Raw genomic sequence first — 24,040 nt, 5'->3', positions numbered from 1 at the left:
TGTGTTCAGCCAAACTATGAAAGCCATGGGTTATTGGAGTGACTAATGCTGCCTTCACATGCTATAAGAATGAATACTTCCTACTTCTGAAGTCGTAATTATGAGTATGTCCTGTTCAAGTGCTTGGTTGTTGGAGAGAATATTAAACATAGATAACACCAGCTTCATTCTTGCATATTTCTTGGGGAACTGTTAATGTATATGATCACAATGGCAAGTACTAACAAGACAGCTGCATTTAGAAAAGATTTTCCGAAAAAGTTTCCGGAATGGGAGGGGTCGTAAACTTTCAACATGGCGGAGGAGGGTTCAGTTTCTGTACTGAATGACAGGTTTTATTCATTTTTCTAAATACAGCATTATTTATAAAAAATGTTCTCCCCTTTAATTCCCAATTTGGAATGCCCAATTCCCAATGCGCTCTAAGTCCTCATGGTGGCGTAGTGATTCGCCTCAATCCGGGTGGTGGAGGACTTTTTTTTTTACACTGTGAAAATAGCTTGTATTTGACCAAAATTCCATTATCATCAGCAAGCTAACTGGGTGATATGTATTATGGTGTCAAAATAAATGTTCCTCAAGAAATATGAATGAATGAACCTGGCATCTAAATGTTTCCCATTCCCAACAAAGCACGTGAACACGATGTACTCATAATTACCACTTCAGAAGTGGGAAATAGGATAATTCCGATAGCACATAAAGGCAGCACTATCCCTGACTTTCCAAGTTGTAATTACAACTCGAGGGGGCGTTCATGTGCCACGTCCAGGTAGGAAACTCCTATTTACAATAATTCGATAGCACGTGAAGACAGCATGAGTGTGTGTGAAGCATAATGGCCAAAGTGTGCATGGCCACTCCCTTCTGATTAACAGATTTGGCTGGAACCCTTAAAGGTGAACTCAGTAATTTTTTCTTCATTAAAAAAGTTGAACTCCTAAAGACATGAATTGTAATTTTGCAATATACTGTGTGTAGGAAATCATGACCCCTCACATTAAAATAAAGACTCCAGTCACATCAGTAACCTTATAAAAGCTGTTTTATTCTACATAGAAAAGGTCCGCACATGGGGGCTGCCATGTTAGAATCACATGACCAGCAGAATACTACTCGCTTAATCTTAGTAACCGTCCTGTTATTTGACACTTTCACTCATTGATTAAAGTAATCATGGGTGACTGTGAATACAAAATGTCTACAATGGCATCTGAAACTCTAAACTATTGATTTTAAATGATGATGCATCCAAGCCACTAGGTGTCCAAGATGACACAAAGACAAAAGTTAATGAGAGTGCACCTTTAATTCAAATTAAGTGACAAATCGTGTCATTCCAGATGTGTGTGACTCTTTTCTTCTGCAGAACACAAAGATTTTTAGAAGCATATCTCAGCTCTGTAGGTCCATAAAATGGTGAATGGTGACCAAAATGATTAAGCTCCAAAAAGCACATAAATGCAGCATAAAATTAACCCATACGAATTCAGTGGTTTAATCTATGTCTTCTAAAGTTGTCCAATCAGTTTTCGGTGAGATCAGACCAAAATGTAACTCCTTTTTCAAAGTACATTTCCTTGGCCATCATGATTTCAAACTCAATTACACTTCCTCGCACCATCTAGTACTCTGTGCATGTGTCAAGCACTATAAAGTGTAATTGAGCTTGAAATCATGATTGTGCCTAGAGACTGCAATGGCAAGATGTACAGTGATAAAAGAGTTACATTTTGGTTTATTCTCACCCAAAACTGATTGCATCACTCACGAGGACATGTATTAAACCACTGGAGTCATACAGATTACTTTTATGCTGTTTTATGTGCTTTTTGGAACTTCAAAATTTGGTCCCCATTCACTTGCATCATGCATTGTATGGGCCTACAAAGCTGAAATATTCTTCTAAAAATCTTAATTTGTGTTCTGCAGAAGACAGAAAGTCATACACATCTGGAATGGCATGAGTGTGACTAAAAGATGGGAGAACTATTCCTTTAATGTAACATTTAATTAGGATGATCCATGTAAATTATGCAGAATAATCCTGCGTCATCCAGTGATGTTTGTGGCGAACCTGAAAACATCAAAAGTTAAAAATCTTTTTAAAATTATGAGCATATTGAACACACACTTCACATTCCTTCTTATAAAGCCTGTTTGATTAAGTTTATTTCATAATGTTAATTAATGCATTAACTATCAAGCATGTACTAACATGGAATTAAGGTGACCGTTATTAATGCATGAATTCATATGACTCATGTTGTAGTTAATGTTAGCTCTTCATTAGTTCCTGATTAGTCCATTCCTTAACTCATCATTAATTTATGCAGAAGTAGCTATTTATTCAGGTATTAATTCATGATTGTTCATGTACTGTTATTATAAAGTGTTACCAAGTTTTCTATTGCTTATGCCTGGTTCACACTGTATGATTTTTGCTACGATTTTGCCATCTGAGACAAATTTCAGGAATCCTATGGGATTTCTGTCGTCGCAGGGCAAAATTGGCAGTCTTACAACATTTTGTGTGACATGCCAACTGATGGCCGATTAACTGCCCTTACAAGGCTCTTTAGCATCCAAAGACCACTAATGAAGAACCAATAGAAACACAGCATCTGATGACGCAATCAACATGCCAACTACAATCAACAACAATGGCGAAGGGAAGGAGAACTACTTGGTGTGTGTGTGTGTGTGTGTGGTCGTGTGAGAGAGAGAAACGTTTAGCTACAAATGTTGATACTAGCTTATCTATATGAAATATGATGCTGACACTGTAAAAAATGTTTTGTCAGGTAACCTAAAAAATGTGCTCCATGTGGTAACATCTAAATGAACTGGTATTAACATTTTTTATTTAATTGGACTAAATTTACCTGACAAATTAGGCTATACCAACTTAAGTAATTTTTATGGGTTAACTAAAGTAGAAATAGATTGTTGAAGTAACAATTGCAGGTTACCACTTTTTAAAGTGTAGCGTTATCTTCACATTATGATCATACGTTTCTCATGCTTTTCTTGCCTGCCACAATGTATCGTCATCTGAAATATATTTAATATATATATATAGATGTATATTACATTTATAATTATTTATAATTATTTCATCATTATATACTGAATTATTTTTATATGGGCATTCCATGGTGTCCACTTTTACCCAGCCATGACTTACTCCAGACACTACGTCTTTTTCTTTTACTTTTTTTTTCTAGGCAAAATATAGCAAAAATGAGCAATATAGCTTGTTTTTGCTTATGCAGCACCATTTTAATTTCAGGCGTCTATGTGGAGGAAACAATGTGATGTGGACTGATGACATAAAATGCCCAGTCAATGCTGTCAATCACATGTAAAGTCCTAAATTGGGTCATATCATACTGTCTGACATGCAGCAATCGTAAAGGACAGAAAAAATTGTACAGTGTGAACAGGAGCATATCTATGTTCCCAGGGTCCTATGTTCCCAGGGTCCTATATTCCCAGGGTCCTAAGTTCCCCAGTTCGATATTCTGTTAACACACATTTACCCTCCTATGGTGTTCAGGTCAAATATGAACTATTTCAAGTAGACCCCGACCGATATGGGATTTTTGAGACTGATACCGATTTTAGAGGGGGAAAATTCACCGATTACCGATATGGTGGCTGATATAGTTCATTTTTGAGCTGGAATGTAAACAGACTTTTTCTATGTGGATTGTGCACCGATTTTGCACCGATATGACTATGCAAAGGTACTCAGAAGGCTGCTTTCTTAAACAAATATTTTTATCAAAGAATATTTGACATTATTATTATACATTGTCAACAAATTCTAGAAATGAACACTGAGAAAATAAAGAATAAATAAAAATATAATAAATAGCTTAATAAACATCAGTACTGTATGTTCAGTATCAGTCAGTTGCTGACCATTTAAATAAAGAATAAATACAAATACAATAAATAGCTAAATAAACATCAGTACTGTTTAGTATCAGTCAAATGCTGACCATTAAAATAAAGAATAAATTAAAATACAATAAATAGCTAAATAAACATCAGTATTACTGTTTAGTATCAGTCAAATTCATTTTAATACTGCCAGTCAATTATTGGCAGGTTGTAAAACAATATGTTTTTACACCTGCCGAGACAAGAGATAAACGGCAGCAGTGGTGTTACACCGTATTCTGCTATACAAGTTCAGGGGAAACTTTCAATGGTGGAAAACCAGACTTCTAAATATTACATTTTATAAATGCAATGACTGGAATTGTTCAGTTGAAGGGGGTACCAAACTGAATACATGTTTACACATTAGCTTCCACTCAGCTGACAAGCAATGAAAGAAGCTACATGGTTAGCTAGTTAGCTATAAGCTCGTTGTCACGGAGAGTAAAAGATGGACCAGCATTGCATCTCACCAACTAGGTAACAGCGTAGCGTGAAATCAACACTCAACAGACACAATCCACCACCGTACTGTTGTTTACTGAGCTGCAGAAAGATGCTCTGATGTTTACCTTTCAATCTGCTACATTACTGACTGCACTGACAAAATATAGCTGGCTAACAGCAAACAGACATGAGTGACATGGTTGTCAGGGACAGGGTTAACGTTATATTAGTTATATTGAAAAGGGAAAATGATGGGGGTCATTGTTTACTAACTTTCCAGTATGTATTTCACAAACTAGTTAGCAGCTTACCGTGAAGACACCGCTGAACTACCCCCCTGTCTGCAGAGCCACCATCAGCTCAGAATCAGCTCTGTAAACAATGGAGTCAGAGCACACTCTGCTGGACAAACTACGTAATGACACCAATTCTAAAGCATTGTTTTCTGCATTATATGTTCTGAAAAAAAATTTCATATCTGCGCATATCGGTAAAATATACGCCGATACCGATATATCGGTGAAAGGCAAATATTGGCCGACCGATATATCGGTCGGGCACTATTTTCATGTTAAAATATTTCATAAATATTATCCATATAATATTTATTTCATAGATATTAACCCTAACCCTATAAATTTGGGGAACATAGGACCCTATAGGACCCTGGGTACTGGGGAACATAGGACCCTGGGAACATAGGAATGACCTCGTGTGAACCAGGCTTTAGTTACAGACTCACCTAACTGTGTTTCATCTCCCTCTCCAGGTTGTGAGTTGTATGCATTCTGTGGAGCTTTATTCGGCATCTGCTCCATGATCACACTCATGGTCATTGCAATTGATCGATACTTTGTGATCACGCGGCCGCTAGCCTCCATCGGAGTGCTGTCTCAGAAGAGAGCTTTTCTGATTCTTTTGGTAGCCTGGGCTTATTCACTTGGTTGGAGCCTGCCACCCTTCTTTGGTTGGAGTAAGTAATGGGCACAGAACCTCTCTCTATTGGACAGTAGCATTTCATGAAAAAATGTGTATCCATATGCTGTATTAGAACATACAATATATAAATGTACAATATACCTTGTATAATATAATATACAGTACATACAGTATATGATATGTATGGTTTCAACCACAGATGTCACTAGAGACCAAAGTTCCATTGTGCAGCTTTAAGCCACACTTAAAAATATATGAATATCAATGCATTAGATAACAAAATATCAAATTAAAATGCATTTATTTTAAAGATAGCTCTTGCACACTTTTCAAGCAAAAAAAATAAAATAAAAAAATAAATAAAATAAAAACGTACTACTAGAACAACTGTGTGAACTTCATACATTGAGTACCTAAAAATACCTTGGGGCTAGTTGGTTAAAAGTATTTGCCAAAGTATCTCATATAATTTGTTTGCTGATTACATTTGGTTTTGTGTGTTGTTTTCTAATGTAAAAAAAAAAAAACATGCATTTTTAAATGTTGCTTAATTGTCCAAATACTTTTTGGCCACTGCATTCCAACTTTTTCCCATGTGTTCCAACTAGGCCTGTCACGATAATTACGTTATCGACTTATCATACGTTATATGGACACGACCTCGACCAATTTTGCTGACCTCGAGATTGCCCTTTGTGTTTACATGCATGTTGGTTTATATAAGAATGAATGCCACCAACATTTTTGCAGCTTCTGTCCTCTCTCCTCTGTGTCGGAGGCGGGGCTCAGGCAGCTCCTCACACACACACACACACACACACACAGACACACACACACACACATACACACACACACAAACACACACACATGTTGGTGCAGCTATCATTATGAGGACTCTCCATAGGCATAATGATTTTTATACTGTATGAACTATAGATTCTATCCCCTAACCCTACCCCTAAACCTAACCCTAACAAAAAATTATGGGGACAATAGAAATGTCCTCTTAAACCACATTTATAGCATAATACCCTTGTAATTACCAGTTAGTAACCTAAAAAAAGTCCTCGTAAACCACTTAAACCTGACCACACACACACACAAACACAGCGGACAGCTACAGGTGAAGATTACGTGTTACTCGAGGCTAATATGTGTTTTAATAGGTGTTTTTCCTAACGACTGCATAATTCCAGCTAGAAAGTTTGGAAGAGTAAGTACAAATGGGCTTGGTTTCAAAGCCGCATTCCAGAGCTCTGGAGAGAGGAGAGCCCATTAACGTGAACGAGAACTGCAGAAATAGCAAAAATGCTTTGTGTAATGCTACCTGCTGCAGGATGAAAAGAAACGTTTAAACACCTGTTACATCTCTCATCTTCATCTCTCTGGAGCTCTTTCTGACCTATACAGGTATTATCTGCCATGTGAATCAGTCAATTTTAATATGTAATAATATACAAACATAAAAATAAAATTGTAATATAAACACTATAATATTAATATACATCAAATTAAAATATATTATCAGTCTTTAAAATACATGGGTCAGTCAAAAATAAGGTTTTCTATAATGAAAATGGAAAATCTACATAATCTAAAAAAATAAAATAAAAAAATTAATCTTAGAACTGTAATACTATACTATATTGATGTTTGTTTTATGTGGTTTTGAACATACCAAACATTTTGAACACATCTAATTTTTTTTACATTTATTTAATAACTAAAATATCAGGTCTTATATCCATCAAGTAAAAAAGTAGTATCATATTTTCCTTACACCTGATTCATTTTTTTATATTTTTATTACTTAAATTATATATATATATATATATATATATATATATATATATATATATATATATATATATATATATATATATGTTGAGGTAAAAGTAATTTTAACAAATACTATTAATTTTATGTCATGAATATTATAATTTTTTTTATATCCTGCTGGGACATGCCAAATGTTTTTTTCAGGGATGTAAGACCAGTTACTAAAGAGGACATGTTAAGTGTAAAGGGGTTGTTGATTAATTTTCATGTGTTGATAAATCTTCAATCTTGATAAAAGTTCACAGTTATGTTATTTGTCAACGACCCACATACAGTATTAAATAAACAGGGTTCTCAGGATTCGTTAGAATTTTAATGCATTTTGTTAACATTAAACAGACATTTTTACTGCTAATTTTAGAAAATACAACAGCAAAAAAAAAAAAAGGAAAACAAATGTCTTTTTTCTTTCTGGACAAGTAACTTGTTTACTCGGACAAGTGAATGACCAATTTACTTGTCCAAAGGACAAGCACATCACAATGCTTAATGTCGAGCCCTGTAATCTAAAAGCTCATCTAAAACATAACCATTCCATCCAGTTTTCTGAGCTGGGAACAAAAACCACAGTTGGTGATGAAGAGGGGCCTTCCCGACTTAATCTTTTTTGACATTCCGATTCCAATGTCTGAATATTCTTAAGAATTAAAAGTTCATTTCTCTTTGAAAGGGTGTACTTGCATTATTATGCTATTATATTATCATTATATCATTGGCATAAAATTGTCTTAAAATGACAATAATATCGTTTATCGCAATTATTTCTGGGACAATATATCGTCCAACAAAAGTAGTTATCGTGACAGGCCTAGTTCCAACAAGGGCTGTCGATTTAACACATTAATTCTGTGCTTTTAATTATATAAAATATAATGCGTTATAATGCAATTCAACACAGTTGCATTCAACGCAATTAATTATGCCTCCTGACCATAATAGAGGTCTGTAACCCAACCAGGGGTCCAACGGAACCATTGGGTTTCGGGCCTGGTTCGGGTCAGTTTTCAAGTATGACTTTAGGTTCCAGTTTATAACTAATTAAAAAATAAATAGGCCTACCTAGCTTGTTTTGTGCATGCACTCTCATTCAAAGACACTTAAAATCTTCGGGCATAAAAGCTGACGTGCCGATCGGGTCAGAAGGTCTCATGTATGGGTGGGGTTCGAGCTTTATTTTAAGGCCCGTGCAGACCTCTAAAAAAGAAATCATCTTGAAATACCACCTACATGTACCAACAGTCAGCAGTCAACTCTAGCTGTACAGGCAACAAACCCCACTTACTAACAGCAGACAGCACAAGGTGTGGACACGTTCTTGCATTCAAACACACCTGGACGGAGGGCAACTCTGAATGCACATAGTGCAGAGTTGGACTGTGATCTGTGTAAGGTGGTCTCTGGGGGCTGAGGCTTTCAGCTTGATGGGGATAGACTAATAAAACCTGCTGCTTTCGCCTCTCTAGCACTCTCTATATCTGGTTTTCAGACAACTTGCTTTTCACACGAAGAGCCTCTGTCGCCTTGAATGTTTCTGACAGGTTATATCTTCATTGCTGATCACCACATGAAACTCAAACCATAGAGATAAATAATAGCAGCCCACACACCTGAAAGCCAGACTGCGGTTGATGGTGATAATAAATACTATGACTTTAGCATACTTAAAAAATATCCTTAGCTATGTTTGCATTGGATAGTATTTCACTGCATTTACCCAGCTGCCAGCTTTTTAAAATCCATTTTCATTTCTTAATTTGTTCCAGTTTTAACAAAATTTCACTGGGTGTAAAAAGCTTAGCTGCTGGTCATCCCTCACTTCCCTCCACAAATTAAGATGCACTCAGCAACTCTTTCCACTGTAAAAAAAAATATATATCCCTAAACCCCTTGAAATTAACAATACTTATGAAAAATATGTTTAAAATTGATCTCACAGTCATATCAGTGACCTAGAAAAAGCTTATTTATCCAACATCGGATGGGTCCTCCCTCATGGTGGCCACCACCTTGGGATCACATGGCCAGCCAAATACTACTGACATTTGCTGTGTCTCATTCAAAGTCAGATGTGGGATATTCCTACTTGATATCTCCAATCTCCCACCACAAAGGGATTTAATTGCCTGATGCTCAGAAGATAATGAAACAAAACTGCAACACTCCCATTTACTGGTATTCGATTGTCGCTAAAGACATCTTCTAACAACCAACTGCAGAGGATAAACAATGCTAATAACAATGCTTGCATTTATTCTACAGGTGTATTTTTATCAAAAGAGAGTATAATTTACTGTGTTTTACACATCCAACTCTACAAACGCAGAGTTGTAGGAACTTTGACTTTGAGTTATGCCTTATAGTTGCTTAAACGAAAATGTTTATAATTAACTTTGCACATCTCTCTGGGTGCCGACATGTTTGCATCTCGGCGAAATCTGAGTTTTCCAAGCTGGAAGTCCGACTTAAAATGGCATTCCATTGCACTTTTCCAAGTAGGAAGTTGGAAATTTTGACTTTCCAAGTTGAATTGAATGCAGAAAAAATCTCAGTAACACCTTGTTATCAGACACATTTGGTTGCAGGATTAATTAATTACACACCCACAAATACTCTCGTGAATAGGATTTTCCTACAGTGGCATCTGTAACTGAAAACGTTTGTTGTATCTATGCCATTATGTGTCAGTTTAATGTCCAAGACCACTGTCGTATATTACCAAAAAAAAAACTTAATATTTTAAAAATACTTTAATATTTATTTTTCTTTGTCTTTGTTCTGCAGGTGCTTATGTTCCTGAAGGGCTGTTGACATCTTGCACCTGGGATTATATGACCTTCACACCCTCCGTGCGAGCTTACACCATGCTCCTCTTCACCTTCGTCTTCTTCATTCCACTAATTGTCATCATCTACTGCTATTTTTTTATCTTTCGTTCCATTCGTAGTACTAATAAGTAAGTTCTTCAATACAGATGTAACACTATGATATGAAATTATGCATAACCTCAGCACTGTTCTAAAGCTGTTAAAATGTTTATTGTATTGTTAAGCATAACACACAAGCAAAAGTGCTATTGTACTGAATATCAGCACAGCTGATATTGTGGTGATCACAGGTGATCACAGCTATACTGATATTCAGTACAATAGCACGATTTGCAAGTGTGATATTGTTTTTATAAAGTTCTATAAACAAGTTAATATCTAATAATTTGCATATCAGACAGAATTTGGCCAGTATATTTTTTCTCGGCCAACGAAAATAGTTCAGAAACAGACATGTCCCCTCTTAGATGCTGTTATATAATATACCTGTATATTGTTGTATTATCTATATTGAAGTAGTATAACTATTAGAAAACCCTGTTGAATCATTTCTAGAATTTAAAACTGAAATACTCCAACACTGTTATGGTATTGTAACAGGGTTCAGGATGGGCAAAGAGGAGGCGGGAACAGTCAACATAACTTTAATGGCATAAATGAAATTAAACAAACATAAACACACAGACACATACACATACAGCGGCCGCGTGTGTCTCTCTCTCTCGATCGATTTGGCGCCCCCGGCTCATCTTTATCCCCCTCCCATCTGATTAGAACAACTCAGTGTGGGGCGTGCATCCTCACGACCCGGCCACGCCCTCCTCCTCGTCACACTCATCCACTGCCCGACTCAGGCCGGGGATACCTCCGGCTTGACGTATTTCCTTCCCTTCCTGGAGGGGAGGTTTTGCCCTTATGGCCGCCCTTCTGTAGGCAGGTCTTCCCCGCCTCTCTGGAGCCCTGGGAGAGGGGAAGGGAGGGAGAGGGGAGAGGGAAAGAGAGAGGGGGAAAGACAGAGAGAGAGAGAGAGAGAGAGAGAGAGAGAGAGAGAGAGAGAGAGAGGAGAAAAACTTCCTTGCTGATCCCTGGACACGCCATCGCCTGGTCCTCAGCCACTCCTCTGCCCTCTGGTGGACGACAGCCGCTTCTCCACCTGGCAGATGGCAGCGAGTCCTCCGACCCCTGGCGGATGGTAATGGCCTTCCCCTTCCTGGTGGGCGAGAGCGATTCCTCCGACTCCTGGTGGCTGGCAGCGACTCCTCCGTCCCCTGGCGGATGGCCGCGGCTCCTCCGCTTCCTGGCAGATGGCAGCAGCGAGGACTCCATGACAGCGTATCCCTCCTCCTTCCCGGGTTTCGGCACCAGTGTAACAGGGTTCAGGATGGGTAAGGAGGAGGCGGGAACCAGAAGAACAGTCAACATAACTTTAATGACATAAATTAACTTAAACAAACATAAACACAGACACACACACACACACAGTGGCCGGGTGTGTCTCTCTCTCGAACTGGCGCCCCCCGCTAGTCTTTTTTCCCCCTCCCAGCTGATTAGGCCAATGTCTATACCCTTGTCACAGGTATATTTTAATTAACCTTGAAGTATGACCTTGCTAAAATAGATAAGAATGAAAGAAGATTTTGATTGCAATTAACCGTTGATAGTGAATTAGTGTTGTCTAATTGTTGCTTTCTGTTTGTCTATGACAGAGCTGTGGGCAAAATTAATGGGGATAACAAGAGAGACTCAGTTAAAAGATTCCAAAGACTGAAAAATGAATGGAAGATGGCGAAAGTCGCTCTCATTGTTATTTTCATATATGTCATCTCCTGGTCTCCATATTCGACTGTGGCACTAACAGCCTTTGCTGGGTAAATAAATCTCCAACCTCACACACATACTAACACTCATGCACATACACTCACTGAGCACTTTATTAGGAGCACCTGTACACCCACTTAATTGTGCAATTATCTAATCAGCCAATCGTGTGGCAGCAGTGCAATGCATAAAATCATGCAGATACCGACCATGGCATGATTGCTGGTGCCAGACGGGCTGGTTTGAGTATTTCTGTAACTGCTGATCTCCTGGGATTTTCACACACAACAGTCTCTTAAGTTTACTCAGACGGAAACGCCTTGTTGATGAGAGAGGTCAACAGAGAATGGTCAGACTGGCTCGAGCTGACAGAAAGGCTACGGTAACTCAGATAACCGCTCTGTACAATTGTAGTGAGCAGAAACGCATCTCAGAATGCACAAGTCGAACCTTGATTCGAACAGCAGAAGACCACATCGGGCACTTTATTAGGACCATAGTGCTCCTAATAAAGTTCTCAGTGACTTTATATATTCTATATTTTCTAAGACCATGGTTCCAAATATTTTTGGTAAATTTAATTCCTGTGCCCCATGACAGTTCAGATATTTATTAAATGTAATAATAGTTGTAATGACTAATTTTTGTATGTAAGATCAGAGAAACATTTTATATTTTAATTGTTTTAATATACATTTTAGTTAAAAAAAAAAAAAAAATTAACTTTGGAATCAGTATCTTGGTAAACTCCTACAGATCTTGAACCCTTAGGAGTTTGCAAACCCCTCAGTTAGGAAACCTTGAGCTACCTAGATTTGCATGATTGTGATGATGTGTTAAGTAATGTATTTACTTGTTTTCCATGTATTTCTCAGGTATGCTGACATGCTCACACCATATATGAATTCAGTACCTGCGGTGATAGCCAAATCTTCAGCCATTCACAATCCTATCATCTACGCCATCACACACCCCAAATACAGGTGCTGGAAGGAGTCACACATGAGTTTCTCTGTATCTGTGCTATCAATTTAAAATATATATGATCCACATTGACTGTGGTAACAATGAGTGCGTTTACATGCATGTTCTTACACAGATTATTCTTAATAAGCCGACAACACGCGTCGTCATGTAAACACAATAAACGGCGTTCCTTTAAGGTCATAAACGGTGAAAGAATAAACCAGTTTACACAGGTAGATTTTTGCTCATTACGCATGGCATGTGAACACCTTTACCGGTGTTCTCACCGGCTTATCTAATGTGTGCACGTGTTGAGTGCATGTCTCTTCACAGTTTGAAGTCAAAAGCAGCGAATCGTGCGATTATTTCAAATCTTATGTAGACAAGGTTTTCTTGCTTGATTTGCAAGATCAGCATATTGGTGTGCATGTAAACATGCTCATTGAGACAAAATGGTAAAGAAAGACTGACATTCTAATGAACCAACTTACAGTCTATGAAAAATAACATGGTTCACATGTGTGCCTGGTTTACTTGGTCTGGCCCTATTAAGGCTATACGCCTGAGGCAAATTGTGATTGTTTTCATTTTACAAGTGTCTAGCTCACTGAGCTATTCAATCACAAATTGATCAGTAACATCAGAAACAGCCATTGCTTCTGGGTTTAAAGTACAAATTTCCATTGTTACTGATTTAATTAACCTGAATATCCATTTGAGCATACATCGTAATTAATTCTGCACATAGCATCTCGACATTAGGAAACAACAGCGCTTAAGGCCCCATGGGGTAAAAGGCCATTTTTATTGTACAGTATTTTCTCCCACATTAAATAACAATAAACACCATCACAGAACTGGAACATGCAATAACAAGGTTAATTTTGACATTTAATTGTTTTTAAATGTTGCAAATTTATTTACCTAATGTGAATCTCTAAAATTATAACATATTTTGAGACAAAAGACTTAAAACTTTCAGTTTTGGTGAAGGTGATACAATTTTTCAGTTACTGTTAAATAAGTAAAAGGATAGTATTTAGGGGAAAAAGGCTGCTTGATTTTGCGACTAATAATTTTTGTTTCTCCAACTATACTAAATAAAAAAAAATACACTTTGTGACTGGACAAAGACATCTTTCTTAAGGATGCCCAGTTGTACTCTACCATATATACCTTTGCTCGATAACTTAACTTTTCTAACCTGCTTTTCATAAGAATAAATGGTTATCTTGCTGCTAAATTAAAAAATATGTCAATATATATTTTCTATTTACCTGACTGCACACAGTATGCTGCATGCTGTGGTGCATATATTTTAGATACCATTCAATATATCTACCAGTAATTTCTCATTAGTATTTTACATAGTGTCTCATTGATGGTTGCTAAATATGATTATTATTTTATAGAAGAGCTTTGGGAATTGTAGGCTCTTGAAATATCTGTATCCAATGACTGAATCCTTTCATGCTCTTTGTGAATATGAATCTGGTGTGGCTAAGTTGTCTTAGTCCTGTATTGGATCTGTCTCTTTGTCAGGATGGCCATAGCAAAATACATTCCATGTCTTCGCCTGCTGTTGTGCGTTCCCAAGCGTGATCTCCACTCATTCCACAGTAGCTCAATGTCCACACGCCGTTCCACTGTCACGAGCCAGTCCTCTGATATGTCCGGATATTTCCGCAGAACCAGCACTGGCAAGTCCCGGCTCTCCTCCGCCTCTGACAGTGAATCTGTGAGTGTATTAGACTGGTGGATCTGAATATTTGATGATTAGAAATCTTTTGTGCAAATGTGTTTGTAATGGGCTATGCAAGTACACTGTTAGGGCAGAAACATACTTTCCGCAAATACACATAATCAGACACAAGTGCTTGACCAACGCAATGCTTAATGTGTGTTCTTGCATTACTGTGGTGGTAACAAACCTCGAGGGTCGTTTCTGAGCATATGGGTGCCCCAAGCGCTCCAGGCCCACCCATGAATTGCAGTTACACTCTCCCTTCCCTCTCAGGCAACAAGGGGGCCACCTATAACTGTCTAATTGAGCCACAACAGCTGCCTGACTCTTACTCCCAGCTTTTTAGAATATCTAAAAGTAAAAAAACCACCTTGCTTTGCTTTGCACTGGTGGCACGGTGGCCCTAAGCAGCTGCTTATGCTGCTTATAGCTAGAAACCTCAGTGCTCAAGGGGGCGATCAAATTACCATCAAAAGTATGTGCCATTAAACTGGATGTATTTTTATTCAGGTAAGTTGCTATAAATATAAAGTTAATATTTTACCTTACTAAGGCAATATTCTCTTCAAACTGTTGCTCCACCATGACAGTAGTTGACTTGAAGAGGGAACTCATTGTAGAAGCTGAATGTTCACAATAATGTCCGCTATAGCACCCCTTGTGGCAATATTGAGAATGCTAAACGTACTTGCTTTGCATTGTGAATTGCAATATGACACATTCTGGAATGCAAAAAGGCAAAAAATCCAGCTTGCATAGAGAGAAGCGTCTGTATTCACGTATTTGCGTAGAGTATGCTTCGGCTTTCAGAGTATAAACTTTAAATTGATGTGTGTGAATTTTGTCTTTTTGGCACTCATATCCTTTTAAATGCATGTGGGTGGTTCTTCAATTAGGCACTTTTGACTGCTTGAAATCTTGAAAAACAAAACTTTTTCAAACTATGTTTTATTTATGTTTAATCACATATCCTGGAATAAAGATCTGATCATGGCCTTGATGTAGATAAGTCACTTTTGGTTTGTTTGATGGAGTGGATTTTTGAGATTATGTTTGAAAAAGTTTAATTTTTTATTTTTTTATTTCATTTTTAAAGTTGGATAAGCCTTGAACTAACAAGATGCTTAACAAGAGTTTTTATTATTATTATTTTTATATAAAATTGTACACATAAATACCAAATTAATTGGTAATTAAGATTTTTTTAAGTTAACTGCAAAGTCGAATTTCTCTTACAGTAACACTTATAATTTTAATATAAAGGGGAAGTTAAAAAGTCTAGATTGTGGACAAGCACAAAATAGTGAAATTCGGGCAAATGTAACATTTTAACACTTAAAAAATAGAAAAAAATAATTAAAGAGAAATAAATAAAAAGAATCACCCATATACATATGTGTGTTGATGGAGGCTTTAAAACAGTGTGACTTGAATTTATTTTTATGACCTGTCCCTAACTTTCAGGGCTGGACAGACACTGAGGCTGATCTCTCGAGCATGGGCTCCAGACCAGCCAGTCGGCAGGTGTCATGTGACATAAGCAAGGACACCACTGAGCTCCCAGATTTCAAACCAACTAACTCATCCAGCTTCAAGTCTAAACTCAAAAGCCATGACTCAGGCATCTTTGAAAAGGTGACCTCTCAGGCCGTATGTATTCCATATGTAGCAAGTATGGAAAGAATGTAGCTTGTGTACAAATACGTTTCTTATACCTAAAAATTTGTATTTTATCCTTATCTGTTCACCATGTAAATTTTTTTGTGTGTGTGTGTGTGTGTGTGTGTGTGTGTGTATGGAACATTTAAAAGCGATATCTAGCAGAATGTCCTGGCTGCTATGTTCCAAAAAAACTAAATGAGTTTTATGATCTTCAGAATACAAATCATGAGCTATAATATCAAAAGGTACATCCCAAACAGCACACTTCTGCACTATTCTATGCAATTTTGTAGTGTAAGTAGTGCAAGTAGTATGTTTACACAGAAAATGCCGAAAAAGAACATGGACATGAAGCAACATGAAGGTGAAAGATAATTCCTCATTTTTGGGTAAACTATCCCTTTAACGTGTCCTTAGCCCCTTGGAATTAATTGCAGGTCAGATCAAGACTGTAGTTTATTTTCTAATTTTTATTTTCAGTTCATTTGCTGGCCAGACAGTTAACCCCTAACTAGTGATGCAGCACCACTTAATCCCAATAAAATAGTTTAGCATATTGCATATTGCACATACTCGTTGCAGCAGTTACAGATTTATATTTTTGTTCTCACATTAGCTGTGTTGTTATCTTGGAAAGCTTAGAGAAGCTCCACTGTAAGTACAAAAGCACTCAACAGAGACTTCACTCTCTTATTTCTGACCTAGAGCTCCTCTGATGTTGATGAGATGTCTATGGTTGGACTCAGTCAACCTGACTCTACTGTCCCTCTAGCTGTAAGTCCAACTGTGAATCTGATTAAGTTCAATATAAACCAATATCTCAGCTGACATGCACACCTTTCAGCTTTCGCAGAATCCTCTAGGAGGTGTGACGTGTAAAATTAGCTGACCTTGGGAACTTTTTGTTCTGGCAGTATTGGAAGAGGAATTCATACAGTCAATTCATGCCCTGACATTTTCTGTGAGGAACAATCTGAAAGCCTCTTTACAATCTCTAGAGTGCTTTATGATGACATTTTGAATAGATAAGGAAAGCATATAATAAAATTACTATTCCATGTTGTCAATAAATGCTTTATTCTGAAGAATGCAAATCTGTTAAACTGATATGAGTCATGTGAGGCTTTATTATGCTGAAGTATTTTGTTAAAGAGATCATTTAAATGCAATTGTGATAACATCAGTGTTATCTACTGTAACAATCTCTTCTCTGTTTTAATTATAATTATGTTGGCTTGAAAAGCCTCTGGATGATATTCTGTGAAGGCTGGCACACAGCCGCTGCTGCCCAGCGTCTGTTGGCGGCGCCCAGCTACGACTCCAGAGGCTGCTCAAAATTATGCAGTGCCACAGAGCACAATAGATTGCCATTAAATTTGAGACAAATCATTATCAAAGAACATAGATGAATTACTTTAGACATGACTGACTGATACATTGTGTATATGTATCTTTCATATAGCCTATACTATGTATTTTCAATTACAAGCATGTCTTTTTGTGTTTTAACAGCTTGAATGAAGACTATTCTAGGATACATAAAGGGAAATTGCATAATAAACGTCGGTATTTCTAATAATTTAGTTTGTGCAGTTGCAGCTGTTTCATACACTAACCTGCACACTCATCAATGCCACTTTGTTCATCTTTAAAGAAGAATAAAACCTTTGTAACATTTGTGTGTACAGTGAATGGATTCACAACTTCAGACTGCCACTTGCATCGCATCGACGTGTCATGTGTGCGATACCTGTGTCTTGTCCTACCTGCGACATTTGTGGTGCTTCTCGTCCATAGTGCAACCAGCTAAACTCTTCCTAGAGCTTTCAAGCTACCTCCAACAAATTCGGCACAGACCTTCAGACTGTTCTGGAATAGTGTGCTTTTGTAACTGATCAGACTTCGTTTTACACAAACAGAGCACGATGTAAAATGGTAAAAATCCCATAGACTATACTGACGGAATGTTCAAATACTAGGCCAACGGAATGCTCATTAATTCAAACTCCAACTGTCAAAAAATAAATAAAATGTAAACAAACAAACAAACAAACAAAAGGCCTTTAATCTGCTTTAAGCTTTAAAATGGTCTCTCTCTCTCTCTCTCTCTCTCTCTCTCTCTCTCTCTCTCTCTCTCTCTGTCTGTCTGTCTATTTATCTATCTATCTTCAAAACAAACAAGGCTTTGTCAAGCCAACATCAAAGTTTGTCTTGACAAACTTTACCTATCTAGTGAAAATTCAGTCATTGTTTACTCACCCCTGTGTTGGTATAAACCCATTTTCTTAACACAAAGGGAGAAACTGACATTTTTTTGTGCTCAATGATGTCATACAATGGCAGTTTATGGTGACCACCTCTTCAAGCTTCAAAAGGACGCAAAAGTATAATTCAGGACTACTAAATTATAGTATGTGACTCATGTCTTGTTCTGAAGGAATACGATAAGGTTTTTTTGAGAAACAAACCGAAATCTAATGTATTATTTCGTGAAAATCTTCAACGACAGTTGGTCTCCTGTGCGTGTTCATGAGACAGCCTGCACGAGAGCAGAACGCTGCAGCTGCTGGCAAGATGGGCATTCAAGCGAAAACTCGTTTTGTTTCACTTCAGCAGGACCACCAGCGATTTTTAACAACAGAAAACACAACATAGTTGCACTCAAACTAGAGAACAGAACTTACAAGCATGTCTGAAGAGTTTGTAGTTGAAAAATACAGCAGATGCATTTCAATGCCCAGAACCGGAGAGAAAGGCGGAGGGAGCGGGAATGTCTGTCACCTCTTCTCCATTCTGAACCTGTGTGTGCGCTTGTGTGTGTGAGCTGGTTTTTGTGGTTTATTTTTTTAGGTTACACGCTAGTAATTACGAGGGTATTATGCTATGAATGTGGTTTATGAGCACACCCCTAGTGTACCTGTAATTCAAAGAGCTTAAAAAACATACTAAACAATGTTTTTTTGAATATGTAAAAATGCCGTATGTTTTCTACGAGGGTCAGGTTAAGGGGTAAGTGTAAGATTAGGGGACAGAATATATAGTTTGTTCAGTACACTGTAAAAAAATGTCTATAATTTTAACTGCAAAAGACCAAAAAAATGCTACAGTAAAAAAAATGTTAATTGGTTAACAGGTAGTTACCTTAAAATATAGGGTAAAAATTGTAATATATATAAAAAAAATAAATAAATACATATAGTTTTATTGTAAAATGTAAACATTTTATTTTTTAGATGTAAAAAGTATGATTTTCCCTTATAATTAACAGTAAAAATGTATATTACATTTAACAATAGAGTGCATGTACTTTTTAAATTAAATTATTGTTAAAATTACGGTAAAAAACAATAATCTGGCATTCCCAGAATTCCCTGTGTGACCCGATACATTTAATTATATTTTATGGGAATAGTTATGTTTCTTCTTATTTTTAATATCAGTTATGTTCATTGAGGTGTTCTGTGTTATTTTATGTATATTTATATAAATTATATTTGATGTAGTTTAGTTAATGTGTACTGCATTATTTAAATTTCACATGTGTTACCCTGATGGTATTTAGTGTGTGTGTGAGTGACACCGAGCACTGTCTCTACATGTTTATTGGTCATTGCTCCTGGAAGGGCCACTAATGATGAACTTAATGTCATCATGTGCCCTTCTGTAATTACAACGGTAATTAACAATACATTATAAAGTGAAAAGCAGATTTTTACAGTTTCAAAAGGTTAAGGTTTATCATTTTATTATATAAACTATGGTAATGCACCAGAAAATATACAGGCATAAAAATTACATCCAGTAAAGCCTGAAACGTGGTTACCGTATTTTGTTTGTGAATTTCTGGCAACCAGCTGCCAGTTTTTTATTGTAAATTTAACAGAATTTTTTTTTACAGTGTATAAAAATCATTATGTTTATGGAGAGTCCTAGTAATGATAGGAGTACCAACGTGTGTGTGTGTGTGTTAGGGTGACCATATGTCCTCTTTTTCCCGGACATGTCCTCTTTTTCGGACCTTAAAAAAGCATCTGGCTGGGATTTCTAAATTTGTGAAAATGTCCGGGATTCGGCTTTAGTTGCATTATGATGTGCATCTGGTCTAATACTTCATTGTGTGTGCGCGGCACGCATATTTGCATTGCTTTAACCCCTCTTTGTAAGTCCCGCCTTCTTGCACACCAATTGGTCGATTATAAGAGGCTTGCAGCAACTATTGGCCAAATTCCTGCCTGTCAATCTCTCTGCGAACGCGCGAAGTGCTGTTGTGATCGGCATCAAACAGTTGCTTGACAGTAGCAGCAAATGACAGCTGAGTGGAAGCAATGCCCAAACTAAAGTGTAAAGTGTAAAGTGTAACCTAAAGAAAAATTCCCATGTTTTCGTCCAGGTCGAGATCCATGGGAAGCAGAATGTATGACATGTAAAGATGGCACTTATGTGTCAGTTGCTAATAAAGGTGCAAGTGATTTAAAAGCACACATCAGCTCTGCGAAGCATTATGGGTCAGCAAAAGGTGAAAGTTCATCAGGTAAATTAACGGACTACTTTTTGCGACCAGGTAAAATTGTTATCACATTGCTTCATTTTCCATGGCCATTCAAAATAATAGTAATAGTAAATTAAGGTACACTCATGTCATCAAATATTTTATTTTAGTACATGGACATTCAAAAGAATGTTGGAAATTTTATTTATTTATATATATTTATGTTATGCTTATAGAGTGTCTTTTTCACTGTATTAAAATTTGCATTCATAGTAACACTGTTTTGAACCCTATATATCCACATAATTTTACTTTCTCATGATGTCATCTATTTTGTGAAGTGCACCAGTCCCTCCTGCAGCAAAGCACCCACACAACATGATGCTGCCACCCCCATGCTTGGGGTGGTGCTCTTTGGCTTGCAAGCCTCACCCTTTTTCCTCCAAACATAAAAATGGTCATTATGGCCAAAAAGTTCATTTTTGTTTCATCAGACCAAAGGAAATTTGTCCAAAAAGTAAGATATTTTCCCCATGTGCACTTGCAAACTGTAGTCTGGCTTTTTTATGGCAATTTTGGAGCATTGGCTTCTTCCTTGCTGAGCAACCTTTCAGGTTATGTCAATATAGGACTCGTTTTCCAGTGGATATTGATACTTGTCTACCTTTTTCCCCCAGCATCTTCACAAGGTCCTTTGCTGTTGTTCTGGGATTGATTTGCACTTTTTGCACCAAACTATGTTCATCTCTAGGAGACAGAATGCGTCTCCTTCCTGAGTGGTATGAAGGCTGCGTGATCCCATGGCGTTACTTGTGTACTATTGTTTGTACAGATGAACGTGGTACCTTCAGGCATTTAGAAATTTCTCCCAAGGATGAACCAGACTTGTGGAGGTCCAAAATGTTTCTTTTGATTTTCCCATGATGTCAATCAAAGAGGCACTGAGTTTGAAGTTAGGCTTTAAAATATATCCACAGGTACACCTCCAGTTCAGTACACCTCCTATCAGAAGCTAATTGGCTAACTGTCTAAAGGCTTGACATCATTTTCTGGAATTTTTAAGCTGCTAAAACACGCAGTTAACTTAGTGTATGTAAACTTCTGACCCACTGGAATTGTGATATAGTCAATTAAATGTGAAACAATCTGTCTGTAAACAATTGTTGGAAAAATTACTTGTGTCATGCACAAAGTAGATGTCCTAAACGACTTGCCAAAACTATAGTTTGCTAATATTAAATCTGTGGAGTGGTTAAAAAATGAGGTTTAATGGCTTCAACCTAAGTGTATATAAACTTCTGACTTCAACTGTACCTTCAGCCCTATCTCTCTGTTTGATTGAGGACTCTGGTTCAAACAAATAATGCTTGTCATTGAAATGCATTTATTTTTTGTTTACAAACTCTTCAGACATGTTTTTAAGTTCTGTTCTCTGGTTTGTGTGCAGCTATGTTGTGTTTTCTGTTGTTGTTAAAATCACTGGTGGTCCTGTTGAAGTGAAACAAAATGAGTTTTCACTTGAACGCGAGAGATGGCTCTCGTTCTGCTCTCGTGCAGGCTGTCTCACGAATGCGCACAGGAGACCAATGGTTGTTGAAGATTTTCACTCAGTAATACATTAGTTCCCTATCGATTCAGTTCAATTGACATTGCATTTGAACATTATGGGTAAAATCCCTTTTCCACACCCAGTTGAAACAAATCTTGTGATTGGCAATGATGTTTGAGCTCCGCCCCTTTAGGCACGCATTTGCCCTATATAAGCAGGTGCTCAAACATAATTTCTTCAGAATTTCTTCCTTCAAGACCGACATCGTCTCGTCTTGACTACGACGGATCTTCTCATCTTGATCAGCCCGCTCATCTCCGTCGATGGACACACTTCAGCGGACGGGATTCCCTACAGATGCATCAGGATGTTCCTCACTTGAGTCCAGCGCCTGTAGTGGAGATTCACCCGCCCCCTCTAGTGTTCCGGTGAAGAAGTCTCTCTGCCTCGCTGCCGGATCGGGTTCTTCACTCAGCGAGACATCTACCTGCTTCCCGCAGCATCCAGGCAGGAGTTGTATCCTTTCAATATATATAATATAATTCTGTCCAAGTGACGTAAAACACACATAAAAGAGCTGCTTGTGTGTATGCGTCTTTTTAAAGATGTCATATCGCAAGTGTTCCTGTGAGCGACACATCGCTCCATCAGACCAAATGAGAGCTGCATTCGCTGCCTGGGGCAGCTCTCCCCACCCTGAAGCAGCTCTCATGGGGACAGACTGCCCTCACTGTGAGGACATGAGTCTCAATATGCTTCGCTCTAGGGTCGCCCTCGTTTTGATGGACGATTCCGCCTCCTGTGCCCTCCCGACTGCTTCCTCTGTGTTAAGTCTCGAGGGACTACGGCGGGCTGCGAGGTAGATATGGAAGAACCCGAGGAGGATCTCATGCCGGCGCAAGCCCCACTAGCTCCTCGATCTTCCCACGCAGCGTCTTCGCCAGTGCAGTATGCATGTGACGACCTCAGGCCCTCTATGAATGAGCACAGTGTTGTCGTATTCGGTGGGTCTGACGGTGATGATGCCGTCTCCCTCGCAGCATCGGAGAATGGAGCGTGCACTGGCCATTGATACGAGTTACTCCGCGTCATTGTGTGGATGATCGAGGAGCTCGGCCTTGAGTGGTCGCCTCCTGTCGAGCCAGAAAATTCTCATCTGAATTAATGATTCCTGCACACCATCCGCTGTCAAAAGACCGTGGTTCGTAAAGCAGTGTCGTTCTTCCTTGAGGTTCACACGGAGCTTACTGAGACCTGGGAACGAGTCAGTTTTTATTGCAATGCCTCCTTGCATTGCTTGAATAGCACGCGTACCACGTAGCGGCTGCTCGACGTGTGCTGAAGGCTGAAAAAGCTCTTCTTCCTCTCCAACCAAACTCACTCGCCATGATAACCGCGGGTGATTGGTGTCTATTGCTAGCTCGCTCAAGCCTTTACACTATTAGCGCTGTGCACGGATGTGTGACGTGCTCTGATTGAGAAGCTGCCATCTGAAAAGCTGCAGCTATCTATGGCCATTATCTGTGCCCACGTGTTTCATGATCATGTGGCATGCTTCCGGGCATCTCAGAGAAAAATCAAACCACACTCCACACAAAATGTTCCTGTCTTATAAACAGCAGCTCCCCTCAACACATGCGCGAAACTCAGTGCCCACCCGCACATTACGCGGTCTCATGGCGCGTGTTACCGAGCATTTCTCAGTGTGTTAAAAAAACGGTAGTGTGCTGTTATACATTCCGGTTCGCGATGCAGCTGCCTCACTTCAACGGCGTTCTATCCTCCACGTTACAGTGCAGGACACGCCCATTCTG

General features: G+C 38.2%; 1 protein-coding gene across 2 annotated transcripts in view; it reads left to right on the top strand.

Moving 5' to 3' along the window:
• The window catches only part of LOC127412496 (melanopsin-A-like), a 42,243-nt gene that overhangs the window by 12,304 nt on the left and 5,899 nt on the right, over positions 1–24,040 (top strand). The window contains exons 4-10 of one of the 2 annotated variants that reach the window (XM_051648947.1): positions 5,165–5,368; positions 9,955–10,126; positions 11,705–11,866; positions 12,692–12,799; positions 14,325–14,520; positions 15,991–16,161; positions 16,894–16,962. In XM_051648947.1, coding sequence (XP_051504907.1) covers positions 5,165–5,368; positions 9,955–10,126; positions 11,705–11,866; positions 12,692–12,799; positions 14,325–14,520; positions 15,991–16,161; positions 16,894–16,962 — 1,082 coding nt within the window. The remainder of the gene's footprint in view (positions 1–5,164; positions 5,369–9,954; positions 10,127–11,704; positions 11,867–12,691; positions 12,800–14,324; positions 14,521–15,990; positions 16,162–16,893; positions 16,963–24,040) is intronic. The other variant, XM_051648948.1, reaches the window with a different exon arrangement.

Source organism: Myxocyprinus asiaticus, chromosome 21 (genome assembly GCF_019703515.2).
Source record: "Myxocyprinus asiaticus isolate MX2 ecotype Aquarium Trade chromosome 21, UBuf_Myxa_2, whole genome shotgun sequence".
Classification (NCBI taxonomy): Eukaryota; Metazoa; Chordata; class Actinopteri; order Cypriniformes; family Catostomidae; genus Myxocyprinus; species Myxocyprinus asiaticus.
This window is presented reverse-complemented; position numbering and strand designations above follow the sequence as displayed.